The following is a 19,531-nucleotide window of genomic DNA, read 5'->3' on the forward strand; positions in this document are numbered from 1 at the left end:
GTAAGAGAGTTTTGTCTCTTAATTAGATTCACCCAGCTCGTGTAGTAATTGGCAACCTTACATATACTTTTGTCCAGTTAAAGGAAGCATAATGTCAGATCACACATGCAAGTGCGAAAGAAATTATGAATAAATTTAACTTCAACTACAATAATTGTACCGAAATCCTACGTTAAGTAGCAATCATTCATATCCCACCACGCCCCATAGGTTTACTTCGTTACTATATATCTCATTAGTTTCAAATTTTGTGAATGTTTGGATTAAAGGAAACTTAATTTGCAAAAGCATTCCAAGTCTTGCTTTTCTTAAACTATAAGTTTTCAAGCAAAATTTTCCTCTCAAACATATCTTTGAAGGATAATCAAAAGTAACTTCAAACTAATTTTATCCTCAAAGATACTTTTAGACCCTCTCACCGGAATTCAAACATACCCTTAAAATACTTCAGAAACAAACTTACTATACCAGAATATATCTTGAAGGTGGAATTTCTCGAAAATCAAGCCAAGTCAATCAGATTAAGAACTAGTAATTGACAACCACTAGGAGTGTTAATTCTTCCTCTTTTGAACTAGTCTAGTCTTAGACTATTGATATGATGTAAATATCTTTTTCTCTATTCTGGGTGATTAGGTTCATTGACTCTAGCCAAAAATGTCAAGAGAAGAAAGGACCCTTGTTCAGCTGAACTTTTTGACTACAAATCATCATCAATAATATTTCTAACACCTATATTTTAGACAAACTGATTCTCACACGACATTTCCCATGAAAAGAGTGATCAAGACTTCCACGTTCTTCCCAAAGCAACAAAAATTATAAATGATTCTTATAACACTATTTCTCCTTTTGTACATCCTTTTCTTGTTCATGATATTGTTTCTGTCAAAAGTAAACCTGTTTACAAAAAGGAAGCCACATATCGGGAAAACAATACCCCATGTAGTGCTATCTCCTAATATTTGATATTACAAGGACACAAGATGCACTTTTGAGTATAGCCTATATATAAACTATAAAGTGCTATATATTGAAGGCACGATAACAGCATAATTATTACAACTCTAGCTAGCATCTTGGAAGCCAAGTTGTCATGTTAGATTACTAAAAGCTATGCCTCATTTAGAAGGAAAGAAAATAAAGTACCTTCTATTTGGAAATCTTGAGTATGAATAGAGGATTTTAGTTGTGAAGAGCTCAATTATAGGTAGAACGATCTGGGAAGAATTAAAAACTTTCAATTGAAACATGCGAATTATGATGTCATATATCAACCAGTTGACATAACAAGAGCAATGACTAAAAAATATGGTAGAGTTCTCTTTATATGCCATTCAGTAAACTTGCAAATCACTGGAATGTACAGCCAAAACTTACTGACCTTCAGCAGTTTATCTCCTCTGGGGAAGCACAAAACTAACTTCTGTTGGAAGAAACAAAACTCATTAATCATTTTTGCAAAGCAATTAAAAGTTTCTGTAGACAGTAGTTAAAGGTATAAGCCTTACATGTATTATCAATTCAAATACAAAGTGTACCCATGTCAGGTGTTACCAAGTCATATTCACAAGGTACTTCAGCTTTTGCAGAAACCCCCTTTTTGAGTCAGCTACTTGGTTACTGACACAACAAATATATTGGCCCACACATTAAAATCTTTTACTGTGGAACTCTACCCGATTACATTCTTGTAGCACACTAAATCAAACCAACAAACTTAAATCCAAAGAACATCATGTGAGCTCCCGGGGAAAAAATTTCTGGACACTCTGCATACATTAGCTCAATAGTTGAAACTTTTAAAAGAGCAATAGAAAAGTCCAAGGCACATACACAACAAACTTAGCCGATTGTTTCCCCAAAGCAGATCCACAACAAGCTTTGTATTTCTTTTTGGAACCACACGGGCAGACCTTGTTTCTAGGAATCTTGTGGTTAACCCCACAAAGAAGAGGCAGTTAGAACAACAAACAAAAGCATGCCAAAGGAGATCATATCATCATAATATTAGAACACCATCTATGAAAAGCATATTTATTTTGGATCATCCCCCGTCCCCCCAGGGGATTAAAGTAAACACCAATAAACCAAAAATAGAAGAAAATAGAAAACCATGTCATTTGATTGCAATGTGATATTATTATTGGTCTTCTTGGAGCTATTATTTGATTCATCATTAGTGCTGTCCTCTACCATGTCTTCTTTGTGCTGTTTATGATTCTTATTTTCATCAACACCAGCAAATGCTTGAAATTTGAGATAAGAGTTACAATAGAACAAAAAATTCAATTCTTTTCTACTAATCATAATAGTTTATAATAAATGCTAATGCATAAACATAAACAAGTATGAATCCTACTAAGACATAATATGATAGAGAGAGAAAAAATTGCCAATAACATGAAAATATGCTAGTTTTCCCTCTAACAGTATAGTAGAAAGTACAAAATGCATTTATTATACAAGAATACATTACTGTGAGTATTAGCCTGACTTGGAAGGGAATCAGAGTTTGCAGAGCATTCTTCTGTTCTTTGTTCTGCTATTAGAAACTCTATTGCAGCATCGACATCTCCATTTACCTGCTCTAGAATCTGGGACAAGGAAGCATACTTTGAATATATGTCAAGTTATTAAATTTTGTAGAAAAGACTGCAACATGCAAGAGATCTGGCTGAACTGAAATATGTCATGCAACACAAAGCAAACAACATAAACAAGGCATGCACTCATTTCACCTGTTCCACTTTTTCAGCATTTTCACATCCAGTTCCTGCCATAACCATCCTTATGGACCCTGGTTGGAAAGCTTCCCTACCAGCTCGCCCATGGGGTTTGTTGTCCACAACTTTTGTTTGATGTGATGGTACTGAAAGATCAGCATCAGCCTTTCACAAACTAGAATTAATCAGGCAATAGCTACTACTCTTAGCGTTGGCGTTAGCTGTCAACAAAATTGTAGGAACTATAATAGGAATATAGTTATTAATTGTTAATTACCCTGATTTGGTTATAATTATCCTGATTTAGTTACAATTAGAAATAGGGTTTTCTGTGTATATAAATATAACCTATTTCCCTTTGTAAGAAATGATTGAAATATATGAAAAGATCATATCAGTTTTACATGGTATCAACCGCTAGGTCTTAATCCAGACCTACGGTAACTTTCCATCCTTCTTCCATGGTCGACTCGGATTCAAACTCCGATGAGGCTACCTCGTCTTCTATTCTTGCTGAGTTGACGACGAAAATGACGGAAGTTCTGAACCGTGCTTCAGCCCCGTCACAAATTGGCTCTGACCATACGGTGGCACCGATTGGCATCAAGTTAGATGGCAGCAACTATCCCCTTTGGTCCCAGGTGGTCGAGATGTATATCTCGGGCAAAGACAAACTGGGATATATCAATGGAGATCTCCTGCAACCCCCTCAAACAGATCCTACGTCTCGACGTTGGCGGACTGACAACGCGATTGTTAAGGGGTGGATAATCAACTCAATGGACTCTTCTCTAATCAGCAACTTTATCCGATTCTCCACTGCCAAGCTGGTGTGGGATGCAATTGCGACCACGTATTTTGATGGCAGTGATACCTCCCAGGTGTATGACCTTCGGCGACGGGTGACACGTCTTAAACAAGCCGGTGGTTCTCTTGAAAAATATTATAACAATCTCCAAGGACTTTGGCGTGAGATAGATTTTCGTCGTCCAAATCCGATGACATGTCAAGTTGATATCCAACACTACAATACACTTGTCCAAGAAGAACGAGTGTATGTGTTTTTGGATGGACTTGATGACCGCTTAGATAATATCAGAAGCGATGTTTTACAAATGAAACCGTTTCCAAAGTGGAGCAAGCATATGCACATGTTAGGAGGGAAGCTCTTCGTCAGGCAGTGATGACAGACAACTCCAATGAATTATCTGGAGCAGTTCTCGCATCCAAGGGTCTCAAATTACAGAGCAGTAAGATATTTTCTCAATCCAAACATAAAGAACCATCTAATGGCACTAAGTGCTCTCATTGTGGAGACATACTAGTGAGACATGTTTTAAGCTTCATGGCTATCCAGACTGGTGGACAGATTTTCAGGCTCGAAAGTGTCGCGATACAACTGAGAGCAACCCGGGCAAAGCTGCAGTAGCTACTGTTGAACCACATCTTTCCCTCATTCCGAAATCAAGTTCCCACACCACTGAAGGTAATGTTCTAATTTGCTCTAATCATGCTGATGACTCTAATGCATGGATACTTGATTCCGGAGCTACCGATCATATGACGTTTGATGCTGCTGATTTTTCTGAACGTTCAACTCCTCGGCGCTCAAGTATTGCCAACGCAAATGGTGGTTTATCGGCGGTAACAGGGGCTGGAACTGTGATGTTATCACCATCCCTTTTGCTCTCAAATACACTACTTGTTCCCTCTCTATCTCATAAGTTGTTGTCTGTGAGTCAAGTTACAAAGGACTTGAACTGTGTTGTGCTAATTTATCCATCTTTCTGTTTTCTTCAGGATATTCTCACGAAGGAGATCATTGGGCGTGGTACTAAGAGAGGGGGACTTTACTATATGGAGGATTTCAGTGTAGGCCGAGCGCATCACATGCATTATCCAAGAAACAACAAAATGGAGCAAGTTTTACTTTGGCATCGTCGATTAGGCCATCCTTCGTTTGGCTACCTGAAACATGTGTTCCAAAACTTATTTTCAGATACATCCTTGTTGAACTTCAAATGTGAAGCTTGTATTTTAGCCAAGAGTCATCGAGTCACTTTTCCATTAAGTATGAATAAAAGTAATGTTCCTTTTGCTTTAATCCATTCTGATGTATGGGGTCCATCCCCAAAATCTTCTATCTCTGGTTATCGGTGGTTTGTGATATTTGTTGATGATTGCACTCGAATGACTTGGATTTACTTGTTGAAACAAAAAAAATGAAGTGGTACACATATTTCAACAATTTCATAAAATGATTCAGACTCAATATTCAAAGAAGATTAGGATCCTTCGCTCTGATAATGGTGGGGAGTTTGTAAATCACCAATTCCATGAGTATTTCAAAAAACACGGACTTATTCACGAAACCACGTGTCCACAAACTCCACAACAAAATGGTATTGCAGAATGGAAAAATCGCCATATCCTTGAAACTGCTCGTGCTCTTTTACATGGAGCACATGTGCCTCACCACCATTGGACTGATGCTGTTACTACAGCAGTATATCTCATCAATCGGATGCCATCAAAGGTTCTTGAATTTAAAACTCCGCTGCAGACCTTGTCCACATTTGTACCGCTGCCTACAATACAAATGCTGCCACCTCGTGTCTTTGGGTGTGTTGCATTTGTCACCTACATAAAAACCAGCGTACAAAGCTTGATCCGTGTGCCGTTCGTTGCCTGTTTTTGGGATATGGTGCACACCAGAAAGGGTATCGCTGCTATGACCCTACTACTCGACGCATGTATGTAACTATGGATGTTACATTCTTGGAATTTGACCATTTCTACTCCTCGGCATCACCCAATTCTTCTCTTCAGGGGGAGACACCAGAAGAAGAGTCGAATTGGTCGACATTTGACTGGTTCAAAGATATTGATATACCATCAACTGAAGCTTCTGGTGATTCTTGTCAAACTCAAACAGACCATATGAGTCCTGAAGTTGAAGTATCGGGATCCCCCCCTCTCCAGTACTCAACGATCCATCTCCTGAGAATATCATTGAGGTAAGCTCTTCTATATCTCCTGATAATAATAATAATGGTGATATCTCTGTTAGCTATGAATTACCTCACAGGCATAATCGGGGAAAACCACTGAAACGTTACTCTCCTGAAGAAGAGGATCATAGATCGAGGTATCCAGTTGCTAATTATGTCTCCATGAAGGACTTATCTGAACCCCTTAAGAAATTTGCAAATGAGCTATCTTCACACAGTGTACCTAGCAACGTTGAAGAGGCCATTGAAGACCCTAGATGGGTTCATGCTATGAATGAAGAAATGGAGGCATTAAACAAGAATGCAACATGGACTCTTGTCCCTTTACCAAAAGGAAAGAAACCAGTAGGGTGTAAGTGGGTTTTCTCCATCAAGTACAAAGCTGATGGGTCTATTGAAAGGTACAAAGCAAGACTAGTAGCTAAAGGCTTTACACAAACATATGGCGTAGACTATCAAGAAACCTTTTCTCCTGTTGCCAAGTTGAGCACTGTTAGAGTTCTTTTATCTCTTGCAGTAAATCTTGATTGGCCATTGCATCAGTTAGACGTGAAAAACGCCTTTCTCCATGGGCACTTGAAAGAAGAAATATATATGGATATCCCTCCGGGATACATGCCAAATTATGAGACTAAGGTGGTGTGTAAATTGCAACGCAGTTTGTATGGCTTGAAGCAATCTCCTAGAGCGTGGTTTGGGAGATTGAACCTGGCAATGAAAAAATATGGCTTCCAACAAAGCAACGTAGATCATACGCTGTTTTTGAAACACCGTCAAGGTAAGGTCACAGCTTTGATTGTGTATGTAAATGATATGATTATTACAGGAGATGACTCTGAGGAAATAGCAAAACTTCAAAAACAACTGGCAACCGAATTTGAGATGAAAAATCTAGGTGGACTCAAATATTTTCTAGGTATTGAAGTTGCTAGGTCGAAGAAAGGCATCTTTTTATCTCAACGAAAATATATCTTAGATCTCTTATCTGAGGTTGGGCTACTAGACTGTAAACCTGCAGATACTCCAATTGTCCAGAACCACCAACTTGGAGAATATCCAGACCAAGTGCCAACAAACAAAGGAAGGTACCAGAGATTGGTTGGCAAACTTATTTACTTATCTCATACACGACCTGATATAGCGTATGCGGTAAGTGTAGTAAGCCAATTTATGCACAACCCGAGTAAAGATCACATGGACGCGGTAATTCGAATCATGTGGTACTTGAAGTCCTCGCCTGGAAAAGGCTTGATGTTCACAAAGAATAATCATGTACAAGTTGAAGGCTATACAGACGCTGACTGGGCAGGAGATATCACCAACAGAAAATCCACCTCAGGCTATTTCACCTTTGTTGGAGGAAATTTGGTTACATGGAAAAGTAAGAAACAAAAGGTTGTAGCATTATCAAGTGCTGAAGCAGAGTTTCGAGGGATGGCAAAAGGTCTATGTGAGCTTCTTTGGCTTCGAAGACTGTTAATTGAAATTGGCTTTGCTTCGCATAGTGCGATGAATATTTTTTGTGACAACAAGTCTGCAATTGAAATTGCTCATAATCCGGTTCAACATGATCGAACAAAACACGTGGAAGTAGATCGACACTTTATTAAGCAAAATTTGGAGACCAAGATAATTCAATTTCCGTTTGTTAAATCTGAAGATCAATTAGCAGATATACTCACAAAAGCTGTATGTAGTAGAGACTTCTACAACGCACTTGACAAGTTGGGCATTCGAGATATCTATGCACCAACTTGAGGGGGAGTGTTGGCGTTAGCTGTCAACAAAATTGTAGGAACTATAATAGGAATATAGTTATTAATTGTTAATTACCCTGATTTGGTTATAATTATCCTGATTTAGTTATAATTAGAAATAGGGTTTTCTGTGTATATAAATATAACCTATTTCCCTTTGTAAGAAATGATTGAAATATATGAAAAGATCATATCAGTTTTACACTTAGCATTAATCCAAGAGTCAGCAAACAGAAATAATAAGAACCTTAATTACAATTGGCCTTGCAGGTCCATCAAAAGGATCATCCTTTAACCGCACACTGTTATAATGCTCCCCATCATGATAAGACCTGGAAAAACATAGTAAACATAAAAACAACCAAATTCATATGCAAGCTCAAGACAATTATTTTGCATTGGTTTCCTTGGGAATTGTTATACCTTAAATCTTAATTACATGTATTATGCATAAATAGATTAACAGCACACAGGACAATATTACATGACATGGTCACCCCTAAAGAGATAAAATGATGTGATTAAGATTAGAAAATATTAATTACTAAATACTCCAATCACATACTAATAAGAGCTGTTAGAAATAATAAATAATAGGATTGAAATCCTTGGCAAAATCAGTAACAGGATTTTTCATTCACAGACAATGATTGGATGTTCACTCCTTGACTTCAACAATGTTCCTTCAAACAATCTAACTGAATTATATCAGTTGCTACCAGATTCCTGAATCACATTCTATTATCATTTACCATATCTCATGTCTAAATAATCAGCATGCACTACAATTCTAGTACTCTATTCATGTGCGTGCGTGTGATTCTAAGGTGGTGGTTTTACTAATTGAATGGATGGTTTGAAAGCAAATGTCTCCTAATCATAAAAATGAAGACCCAGAGTCTACCAGCAAGTTGAAGATATAAACAATATTAATCAAATATAATTTTCAGACAAAATAGACAAAGCAGTGAAATTGCACATAATAACCATAGACACCATAGTACTTACAAATGGATCATACGAATTCCACGATCCCCAAAATTTCTTATGTACCACCGAGGGACATGTTCTGCAAAAGCACACCAATAAGAATAGGAATTTCAATTAACTTTAGAATGTATCAACATGCAAAGTATATCAAAGAAATTTTAGAAACAATTATCTGTATCTGAAAAATGTGTATTTTACTATTTTCAGTCTTCACATTAATGAACAAAGCTTGCGCAAATTCAAAAACAAAATAAAATTGCATGGGACAAAGATGATAGAATGTAAACACTACAGCACATCCCAATCTTAATTTGTATAAAAGTATGAAAAATGAATATCTAACTAATCATCAATGACATGAACCATACAAAAATATGCGAGATTAGGGGAGGGAGTTAATTATCTTCAAGGATGCTGCTCACCCGATGAATGCATACATTACTACGCGTTACAGGAGAAGCTGCCTGCAATTCCATATGTCCAGCCCATGTACCATCAGTTTCCATAGATTTTAGGGTCGTTAACCTAATGTCAGTTTCAGCATAAAAATAACAAGATTGGCATTTCGTGTGCAAGTGAATATATCTAGTGTAGTAGTATGTAGAAGCACACACAACTGCTAGGTACTAGCTGAAGCAAATTAATACTCTATTATACACACACACGCGCACACACAGGCACACACACACACAATACAATACAAATAATATAATAAGTGAAAATGGATGCAAAGCATTCAAACTGACCTAAAGAAACAATTACCATCTGCAGTCACTTCAACAACGCATGAGCCCGGAGCATCCAACTGAGTCCGAAATTGAGAAGTATCAGCCTAATTTCCCTGCTTCTTAATCTGTCGCCAATAAATGGCAGGTCAACAACAGCTAAAGTATCCAAATAACATCTATTCCTAGAAGCACTACAAGCTTACTGTTGGATTTGTCACTTAATATAATGATATATAAGAACTATCAACAATAACAATAACAACAAAAACCTTATCCCACCAAGTGAGAATATATAGGAGGTATCATTATTATAAATTTTCAAAAGAGTTAAATTAATAGTGAATACAACAAGAGTTATTTGACAAGTGAAGGAATTTACTCTACTTCTAATCCTATCATTCTACAACTAAAAGAGGTAAAATAACAATTATGATATTCTTCATTGATACCATGACATCATGATCACACAAGTATATATATGGACAAATACTCACAATCTCCGGCAAATTTCTTAAAAGGAGCTACTTTTCAAAACTATTTCCGCAAATGGTGCTGTTTTGGAACTTATTCCTTCATGGGTCTGTTTTTTACGTAAATTGCATGGAAATCGCCAGCCCCATTGGCGAGTTTGGGCTGGCGTCAACATGTGGCACTGGTCTCGCTAGTCTCACTGGCGATTTGACCATGCATGGGACTCGCCAATTTGACTGGCGAGTTGCGCTAGGGGGAGCTTTTTTCCAGGCTAGGGTTGCAGGCATGTGTAGCAGAAGAAGAGTAGGGTGCAGTGAGCATCAGCTAGTGGCACTGGCGAGTTGCGCACTGATATAGCCATTGGCGATGGCGAGATCATCAACTTTAATTAGGCACTCTTCTTCCACATTTGTTGTGCGTTTTAAAAATTGCCCAATTTTTAAAATTGTTTGCTATCCGATTTTTATAATTGCTGAACCTTTTGTTCTTCAAGTCAGCCTTCAAGGTATAAAGTTCGTAATAAAATGTGTGTGGCATGAAATTAAATTTTACGAAGTAATTTTTTTTTACGACGGAAAAAAGTTTGAATGTGAAGTTTTTATTATAATTTTTTTAATTAAGTTGTATTTTTTTTAATTAAATTTGTGAGGGTTGAAGTAAAAGTCTATTTAAAAAAAATTGTCTCGTCATATTTATTTGAAGAAAATATCTAGAGTCGGAAAATTGTTTTGAATATGAAGTTTGTAGTCATTTTATAATTACATTAGGTTGGTGTTGATGTTGTGTTACTGTCTTAAAAATTTATGAGCCTTCTTTGAAGTGTGTTTAAAATCCAAAATTTTTGTGGCATCATATTTATTTGAAGTAAGTATTTTGAGTGTGAAATTTTTTTAAATATGAAGTTGTTGTATTTTTTTAATTAGATTAGGTTGGGGTGTTCATGGTTTTATTGTGTGTGTTAAAAATTTATGAGCCTTGAACTTCAACCCTGTTTAAAATAAAAAATTTATTTGGCATCATATTTATTTGAAGTAAGTATTTTGAGTGCAGACAAAATTTTCAATATGAAGTGTGTAGTATTTTTTAATTAGATTAGCTTGCTGTTGATGTTTTGTTCGTGTGACTTTATAATAATAATTTGGTTGATGCTTTGTAATGTAATTAAAATGTCTACTTTGAAAGCGTTCCTTTGTTCTGCCTTTTTTAATTTTTACTTTTTACTTTTAAGTTTGTGACATCATATTTAATTAATGACCTTTATTTATTTTTAAGTTATTATTGTTAAGATTAATTACTACCTTTTGCTTCGTTGATGGATTATTTTGCTTTTAAAATTAGTACCTTCAAATCGTTCAACTGTTTTAAGTCTCTTTCGTCATATTTAGTTGAAGTTAATAATTTTTATTTAGAATAAAGTTTTAATGTGAAGTTTCAGTAAAGAGGTTTTTTGTGATTAGATTTATTTATTTTGAATTTATTATTATTATGATTAATTATTTACAATAGTGTTTTTGTCTGTACATGATGAATTCAATTATAACAGTATTGTATTTCAATGGAAGGGTATATGAAGAGAATGATGGTGTAATATTTGAAGGTAGTAAAAAAACGATTCAGATTAAACGTGGAATTAGTTTCAATGCTTTGAAAAAAATTTGGAGATAAGGTAAAGTTAGTAAATAATGAAATTATTTCTGCTATCAATTGTAGATTTTTAGTTTCTGGAAAATATGTTGCTTTGCAAATTTGTGATGACAAAGATGTTGAAACCATGCTCGAAAGTTTTCAACAACAAAATCAAATGTCAGTTTTGGAATTGTACATAGAAAAGGATGTGACTGGTGGTTCTATGTTTTATTCTGCAAATTCTCTTACATCATGCGGAAATAATTTATCTAATAATGAGGCACAACCGCCAACAAATGTGAGCAACTTACATGGTGATGAAGATGATGATGATGATTATCTTGTGTCTAATTCATACGTTGAAGAGTCTTTAGATGAAGATGATAGTGTTGATGGTATATCTGATACAGACGATGAAGTCACCGACATAATTCAACCAGTAAGAATTGTTCACCCAACAGAAGGTATAATTTATTAAATAAAAAATAGGTGAATAAATTTATCATTTGATGTCAATTGTATTTAATGTTAAATAAGTATGATTTGAATTTTTTTTGAACTATTAGGTGTACAAGGAATTGAAAATCCATTTTGGAGTGATGCTTTGTATTATAACAATATCGACTGGAGTCATCTTGATGAGGAAGACATTTGTGATTTGGAGATGTCATCGAGTTTTAATGTTGGACAAGAATTATATGTTGGCATGGATTTTGATACTAAAGATGCGGTAAAAAAATGCACTGAAACAATATGTTATGAAGGTACATCAAACTTTCAAAGTTGTTGAAAGCAAATCGAACAAGTATGTTGTTTGTTGCTTGAATAAAAGCACAGAGTGTCCTTGCCCGTTCTATATGAGGGCAATTTTATCTAAAAAAAACTAATTCATGGAAAGTCACACAATGGGGTTGACCACACACATGTCTCAATATGACCATGACACAAGATCACGAGAAGCTTGATTCGAATTTAATTGCCACTTGTGTAGTAGGTACGTATTTTATGTTCATATTATGCTACTTTTGCGTTAATTGTCATTTTAATTTTGTTATTTTATTAACCGGCATGATCAAAGAAGATCCATCAATAAAAGTTTCTTTGATTCAAGGAAGGATTAACAGTGAATTTGCCTACAAGGTGTCGTACAAAAAAGCTTGGTTGGCAAAGCAAAAAGCCATTGCACTTGAATATGGCGATTGGGAAGAGTCATATGCGAAACTTTCGTTGTGGCTAACACACATGCAAAATCATTCTCGTGGATCATATTTTCAAATACTACATGACGATTTTATTGTTGGGAACACGGTTAGTCGCAAACATCGTCAATTTCAAAGAGTGTTTTGGACTTTTGGTTAATGTAAGGAGGCTTTCAAGTTTTGTAAGCCAATCATACAAGTTGATGGCACACATTTGTATGGAAAATACCAGGGGACCCTCTTAGTGGCCACATTACAAGATGAAAATGGTGGTGTCCTTCCTCTAGCATTCGCCGTGGTCGAAGGTGAGACGTTAACAGCGTGATCATGGTTTTTGGCACACTTGCGTGAACACGTCACAGATAAAAATGGTATTTGTCTCATCTGATAGTCACGCGAGTATAAAGTCTGTTGTGGCTAATGAAGCACTTGGTTGGCAACCTCCCCACGGTTATCATGTTTACTGCGTTCGACACATAGCAAACAATTTCAATCGCAAATTCAATAATGCCAAACAAAAAGAAATGTTGAAGAAATTAAGTAAGATTTCATTTATCATGGTCACGTAAATTTAAGTTTCATGTATACTTCAAATTATTGTTGCTAACTAATTTCATGCAGGCTACACTCCTTGCAAGCATATTTTTTTTTATCAAAATTTAGAAAAATTCCGTCAACTGAGTCACACCATAGCAACATGGATTGATCGCATTTCAAAGGAAAAATGGATCATGGCTTATGATAGAGAAGGACGTCGATATGAACACATGACAACGAACCTCTCAGAATGTATAAATAAGGTATTGAAGGATTGTCGCAACATACTGATAACAGCGTTGGCCAAATCAACATATAGTAGGTGTCGAAAGTACTTTGTTGATCATGGACGCCAAGCCCAAAGACAGTTAAATGAAGGACAAGTATATTGTTCTAAGCTTGTTAAAGAACTTAGAAAAAATCAAGAACAAGCTTGTTCACACATCGTTCGCGTGTATGATATCCACCCAACAAGGTTTGAAGTAGAGGAGACCTTCAATCCTATAACACAACGTGGCGGACAAAAGTGGACAGTTAACTTGAATGGTCATTATTGTCAATGCAGAAAGTATTTTGTGCTTCACTATCCATGTTCACACATTATTGCAGCTTGTGGTTACGTGAGCATGAACTACTACCAATATATAGATGTTGTTTACACAAATGAGCACATCTTAAAAGCTTACTCAGCACAATGGTGGCCTCTTGGGAATGAAGCGGCTATTTCTCTTTCTAATGACGCATGGACACTTATCCCTGACCCAACTACAATTCGTACGAAAGGTCGGCCATAATCAATAAGGATAAGGAATGAGATGGATTGGCTCGAACCATCTGAGCACCGACAAAAATGTAGTAGATGTGGGGCAGAAGGGCACAACAGGCGTCGATGTCCAATGCAATCTGACCGCGGGAGTTGTTCATTTAATTGATTTATGTATGTTACACGAGTGACTTGTATTGGTTTAAATTCTCTTCAATGTATTTACTTTGTGGTCTTCAATGAAATCGTTAGTTAGAAACTTTACTTATTTTGGTTTGTGTAGTTTAGTTATTTTTTTAACATTACTTATTTTGGAATGTAGCAGTCTCTCAATGGCTTGTGTAGTTTAACCCTAAGCCCTATGCACAAAACCCTAACCCAAGAACCATAACCCTAAACGCTAACCCTAATTCCCACATTTGGATTAAGATGCACATACCTCCGATTGATTTAATTTTGTAATCGATGGCGCTGCACATCTCTCTATATAAAAAAGCAAGCACGGTAGGTCCCCGTGCATACGTGCTGCACTGTCCAAAGTCACGTAAAAATTACAGGTACCTTAGGGAAACTTTGCTACTGCTTTTATCAACAAATAGGACACCTCCTATGAATCTAAGGATCCATGCACGGGTAAACCTTTGCAGTTGTTGTACGTCACCGTCATGGTTATTTAATTGTGAAAAATGTTGAGCCAACCAATTTAATTTAACCACACTGCCTTGAAGTTCACCTTCCAATGGTCTGACTCCTAATAATTCTTCACACAAATCATCCCATTCAAGATTTGTTGGACCAATTAATGGTGCTCCATCAACATAGAGACCTAATAATACCGAGACATCTTGAAGAGTAATCGTACACTCTCCGCATCTCATGTGAAACGTATGTGTTTCAGGCCTTCATCTTTTAATCAAGGCACTAATTAATGCCGCATTTATTTTTAAGTATCCCATCTTCATTATCCAGTAAAAACCACATTGCCGAAGTAGAGGAATAATTTCCTCTGGTATTTCTTCTTCCCCTTGATACATGGGGACAACTCATCTGATGTGTAATTTCTGATCTTCTTTCTCATTCCAAACATGTTCTGAAACATGCTTAGCTTGCATCCATAATACGTCACCATCAATCGGGTCAGACTTAATTTGTATTTTGATGTACATGACGATGAAGATGTCATTGATATTGCAAAATAAAATATAATATAATAAATTCACAAAAAAATTTATACATTACTTGTAAAGAAAAAAATTAACTACATTTACAAAAAATTAATTAAATATATATACCACATAATTAAAATTTGAATAAATAACAGAATATATATATTTGAATAACAAAATATATTATACAAATAACAAAATTTAAATATATTTTATAAATAAATTAAATTACGTGCAAACATAAATTTAATTAAATAACATAATTTATATATTTGCGGCCAAAAATTAAAACAATATATATACAAAATTACAACAAACTAAGGTATCATATAACTAGCATACAAAATTTAAATAACATAGTTATTATTTAAATATATTTAAATAATAACTTACACTACCTATAAACTAAAATATTTTAGATACCCACCAAGCACAAAATTTAAATATATAACATAATTTAAATATAAAAAATTATTTAAATATATAAAACATTATTTAAATATATTTCATAAATAAATTAAATTACATGCAAACACAAATTTAAATAAATAACATAATATATATATATATAATATATATATATATATATATATATATATATATATATATATATATACAAAATTAATACAAGGTATCATATAACTAACCTACCATAGAAAATTTAAATATTTTTAACTAAAACTAAACCTAACGTACAAAACTAATATCATTTAAAACTATAACTAAAACTAAACCTACCGTAAATAACTTAAATTATCAAACTAAACCTAATTTACCATTTAAAACTAAAACTAAGTAAACACAAATTTAAATAAATAACATAATATATATTTACGGACAAAAATTAATACAATATATATACAAAATTAATACAATGTATCATATAACTAACCTAGCATAGAAAATTTAAATATATTTAACTAAAACTAAACCTAACATACAAAACTAGTATCATTTAAAATTAAAACTAAAACTAATATCATTTAAAACTATAACTAAAAATAAACCTATTGTACAAAACTTAAATTATCAAACTAAACCTAATTTACCATTTAAAACTAAAACTAAGGTAAGATAGAAAACTAATAACTTACACTACTAATTTACTATATCTAAAACTCTATACAAATTTTATAATATCTAAAATAACTAATTTAATTATCAGAATACAAACAATTAAACAAATAAAAAAAATTAAACAAACTTACCAAGTTTTGAGAAAACTGGAAGTGGAAGAACACGTTCTCCTTCTGGGAAAACTTCACTCCAACACCAACAACAACTGCTTCTTTCTTGCGTTTAAGTGAATGCTCATTTACGGGGAAGGGATTTATGGACCTCAAATCGCCACTGAAGCCTACGATTTCCTCCAACCAAATCGCCAGTCAAACCTGCGATTTCCGCTTGCAGCACCCTACACTGCACCCTGCTTTTCTTCTATTACGCCTGCAACCCTAGCCTGGAAAAAAGCTCCCCCTAGCATAACTCGCCAGTCAAACTGGCGAGTCCCATGCATGGTCAAATTGCTAGTGAGACTGGCGAGACCAGTGCCACGTGTCGACGCCAGCCCAAACTCGCCAATGGGGCTGGCGATTTCCATGCAATTTATGTAAAAAATAGACCCATGCAGGAATAAGTTCCAAAACAACATCATTTGCAAAAATAGTTTTGAAAAGTAGCCCCTTTTGGGAAATTTGCCCACAATCTCCTTTAACAGAAATATAACAAACTCCTAGAATCTGCTTCAGTGTTGTCAATAGTGGATAGCAGAAAATCGCAAAAAGCTGAAAATCCACTATAGAATATAGCAGATAGTGTCACAGCCACATAACGGAGGACACATGGCGATTGAAATAGAATATATATAACAATTAAATATGTATTAAAAAAAGCATGCTATATGAAAAAAAAACTGGACAAACATTAACATAATATCATCTCAAAATTTAAATTGTTCAAGACAAAATATGTTCATTCTCCTCTGCCCCTTCTCCAATATGATCAAAAAATGCTATAAATAGCTGAAAGCTAATTAGCTAAACATGTCCTAGTGAGGCACATAATCAAAATAAACTAAAATCTAATTAGCTAAACAAGTCCCAATAAAGCATATAGTCAAAAAAAGCTAAAAGCATACACAACTTTTTCCTTGTCCTCGAGTACAATATTTCCATCCAGGATTAGTGCTAGTAGGATTTGATGATCCCTCATTTGCCATACTATGATTTTTTTAAAAATCAGAATAATAAGAAGGTTGGGATGAAGAAGAAGGGGGAGTATTAAACAAAAGAAAGAAAAAAAAAGTTGTTACCTTCCCTGTAAAAAAAAGAGGTTGGACGAAGGAGAAGAAGAAGCCTACGTGGTGACCAAGAAGGCTACATGGTGACAAATGAGAACTGTTGGGCCCAAGTCCATAAGTAAAAGGTAAAAAGAATAGAGTATAAAATAAAATGAGTTTTAACTTTTAACAAATTCATCAAGTAAGGCTACTGTTGGGCCCTTGTATGCATTCTACAAGCTCAAAAAACTGCAATCCGCACTGACCCAAATCCACATCCATTCTGACCCGGTTTCCTCTTCCAGCATGATGAACCCTAAACGTGTCGTCGCCGTTGATGCAGTTTCTCTTTGGATTCATCCTCATCGGAAACTAACAATGCAACAACTATGACCCAACACGATTCTGCGACGCATAAGGGGCCAGCGATCACAATTTTTGCGGAGTCCGCAATGTGATGGCATCGCGTTGCACTATAGTGTATAGTGCCGCAATAGCTGCTATTTGACACCACTGATTTGTCTAGATGAGATATTATCTATATTTATCTATCATTATTAAAAAAAAAATAAGGAACATTATCACTAGCCAGGCCTAATAATAGATAATATCGCATTATTAGCACAACGGTTTAACCAACTGATTTAATAAGTCAATTATGTTATAAAATAATTAATGTCGCTATATATAATATTAAATTTTTTAATATATATTTAATACGCATGTAAATTTAAATAATAAATTTTGTGACAATTAATTTTGATATAATAATTAATATGTTTGCATATATGAATTTTTATGAAACCTATGATTTTTATTTAAAAATTATATATGTAAAATAATACATTATTAAATCAAAATCAAATGTAATAAGGTCAAAAAATACATTAGTAGATTTATGTTAATAAACATAAGATTTTTATTTATAATTTATATATGTAAATATATTAATTATTATATCAAAATTAATTCTCACAAGATTTATTATTTAAATTTACTTGCACATTAAATATACATTAAAAATTTTAATATATAGCTCAACTGGTTAAAACATTGTGCTAGTGAAAGTCACATATTCGAATTCTACTTGGACCATTAATTTTAAATTAATTCGTAAAACATATTTTTGAAAAAAAAAAGTTTGGGCCACTTACGGATTGGGCTAATCTATATAAGACTTACAAATTGCCCAATCCATATCAATGTTACACAAGGACAAAATGGGTATCACACACAATTACTGGGTGTACCAGCAATATTAGGTGCACATACCAAATGACATATGACAGGCAATTGAAAGTGTGAGAGTGAAATGGGTTTGGGCAGCATTGTGGGCTATGTGAAAATCTGGGCTTTGATTAGGTGAAGACTGAAGTGGGCAAATGGTTGCTAAGGATTGGCTTTCTTTATTTGTTTTTATGGTTGAAGGAAAGGATTGTAATTGATATGTAATGATGAATGGGTTGAAAAATTCACACGTGAGGTGAGTTGGTGACTTGGTGGAGTTGCCACGTTTGGGTTTTGAGGAGTGTAAAAATTGGGCCACGGTGATTTAGACTTTCTTTTCTGTGGTGAAGATGTAAGTGTAGAAAAAGGGAAATTATCCAACGGGTTTCAAACGAGGGTAGGAAAATTTGAATGGGTGACAATTGTATTAGTGAGACCAACAAAGAGACGTAGAGAAAGAATAGAAGAAAAGTGGGGTGGCCAACTGATAGAGTGACACGTGCGTGAACAAGATTAATGGTTGGTGTAAAAATTTGAATAAACCGTTGGGACGGGAGGAAAGAGAAACGTGGGGTTGCTGTGATTTTGGTGAAGGATGGTGGAGTGTGGTTCGGGCAAAGGCACACCCTGCAGGCCAACAACGGTGCGACCACAACCATGGCGGGTACTCTTACGCGCATGATGATGGAATGTGCGAAATCAATCTAGTCGACGCAGTTGAAAGGCTAGCAAAGGTGATGAAATCCTACCCCCCAAGGGTATTGGATAGAAGACTCCAAGAGGCTTGGGCTAGAGCTACTAAAGAAGGCCCTAGGGTTCTCATGAACCTTAGGGTAGATTTTTGAGCCCATGGGTCAAGGTTGGATTCATTCTTCTTTGTAAATGTTAGAATTGGTTTTTCCTTCTTTTGGGCCTTGTATTTTGGCCATTCTAGTAGTATAGGGTTTTAGCCTTGTATTTCAGGACATTTTGAGTAGTCTTTGTAATAGGGACTTTTTTTTTATATTTTCATGTATTTTGGCATGGGGGTAAGCTTAGCTATTATAGGGGAT

General features: G+C 35.0%; 1 protein-coding gene across 1 annotated transcript; it reads right to left on the reverse strand.

Moving 5' to 3' along the window:
* Nucleotides 1-582: 582 nt before the first annotated feature.
* Nucleotides 583-17,618, reverse strand: LOC114411211 (OTU domain-containing protein 3-like). Its single transcript, XM_028374962.1, has 9 exons — nt 17,519-17,618; nt 16,183-16,331; nt 9,231-9,289; nt 8,899-9,009; nt 8,503-8,556; nt 7,742-7,826; nt 2,742-2,891; nt 1,512-2,597; nt 583-1,426 (listed from the first exon to the last, which is right to left on the reverse strand). The coding sequence occupies exons 1-8, from the start codon at nt 17,616-17,618 to the stop codon at nt 2,427-2,429; spliced, it is 879 nt and encodes a 292-aa protein (XP_028230763.1). The 3' UTR covers nt 583-1,426; nt 1,512-2,426.
* Nucleotides 17,619-19,531: the final 1,913 nt, after the last annotated feature.

The sequence above is a fragment of the Glycine soja genome, chromosome 5, assembly GCF_004193775.1.
Source record: "Glycine soja cultivar W05 chromosome 5, ASM419377v2, whole genome shotgun sequence".
Lineage (NCBI taxonomy): Eukaryota > Viridiplantae > Streptophyta > Magnoliopsida > Fabales > Fabaceae > Glycine > Glycine soja.

Coding starts and splice junctions, on each gene's coding strand:
- LOC114411211 (XM_028374962.1), bottom strand. CDS start 17,618: ATGAGGATGAATCCAAAGAGAAACTGCATCAACGGCGACGACACGTTT. Junction 9,290..16,182: donor TCCAGTTTTCTCAAAACTTG/GTAAGTTTGTTT, acceptor TTTCGGACTCAG/TTGGATGCTCCGGGCTCATG. Junction 8,557..8,898: donor TGCATTCATCGGGTGAGCAG/CATCCTTGAAGA, acceptor TGCAGAACATGT/CCCTCGGTGGTACATAAGAA.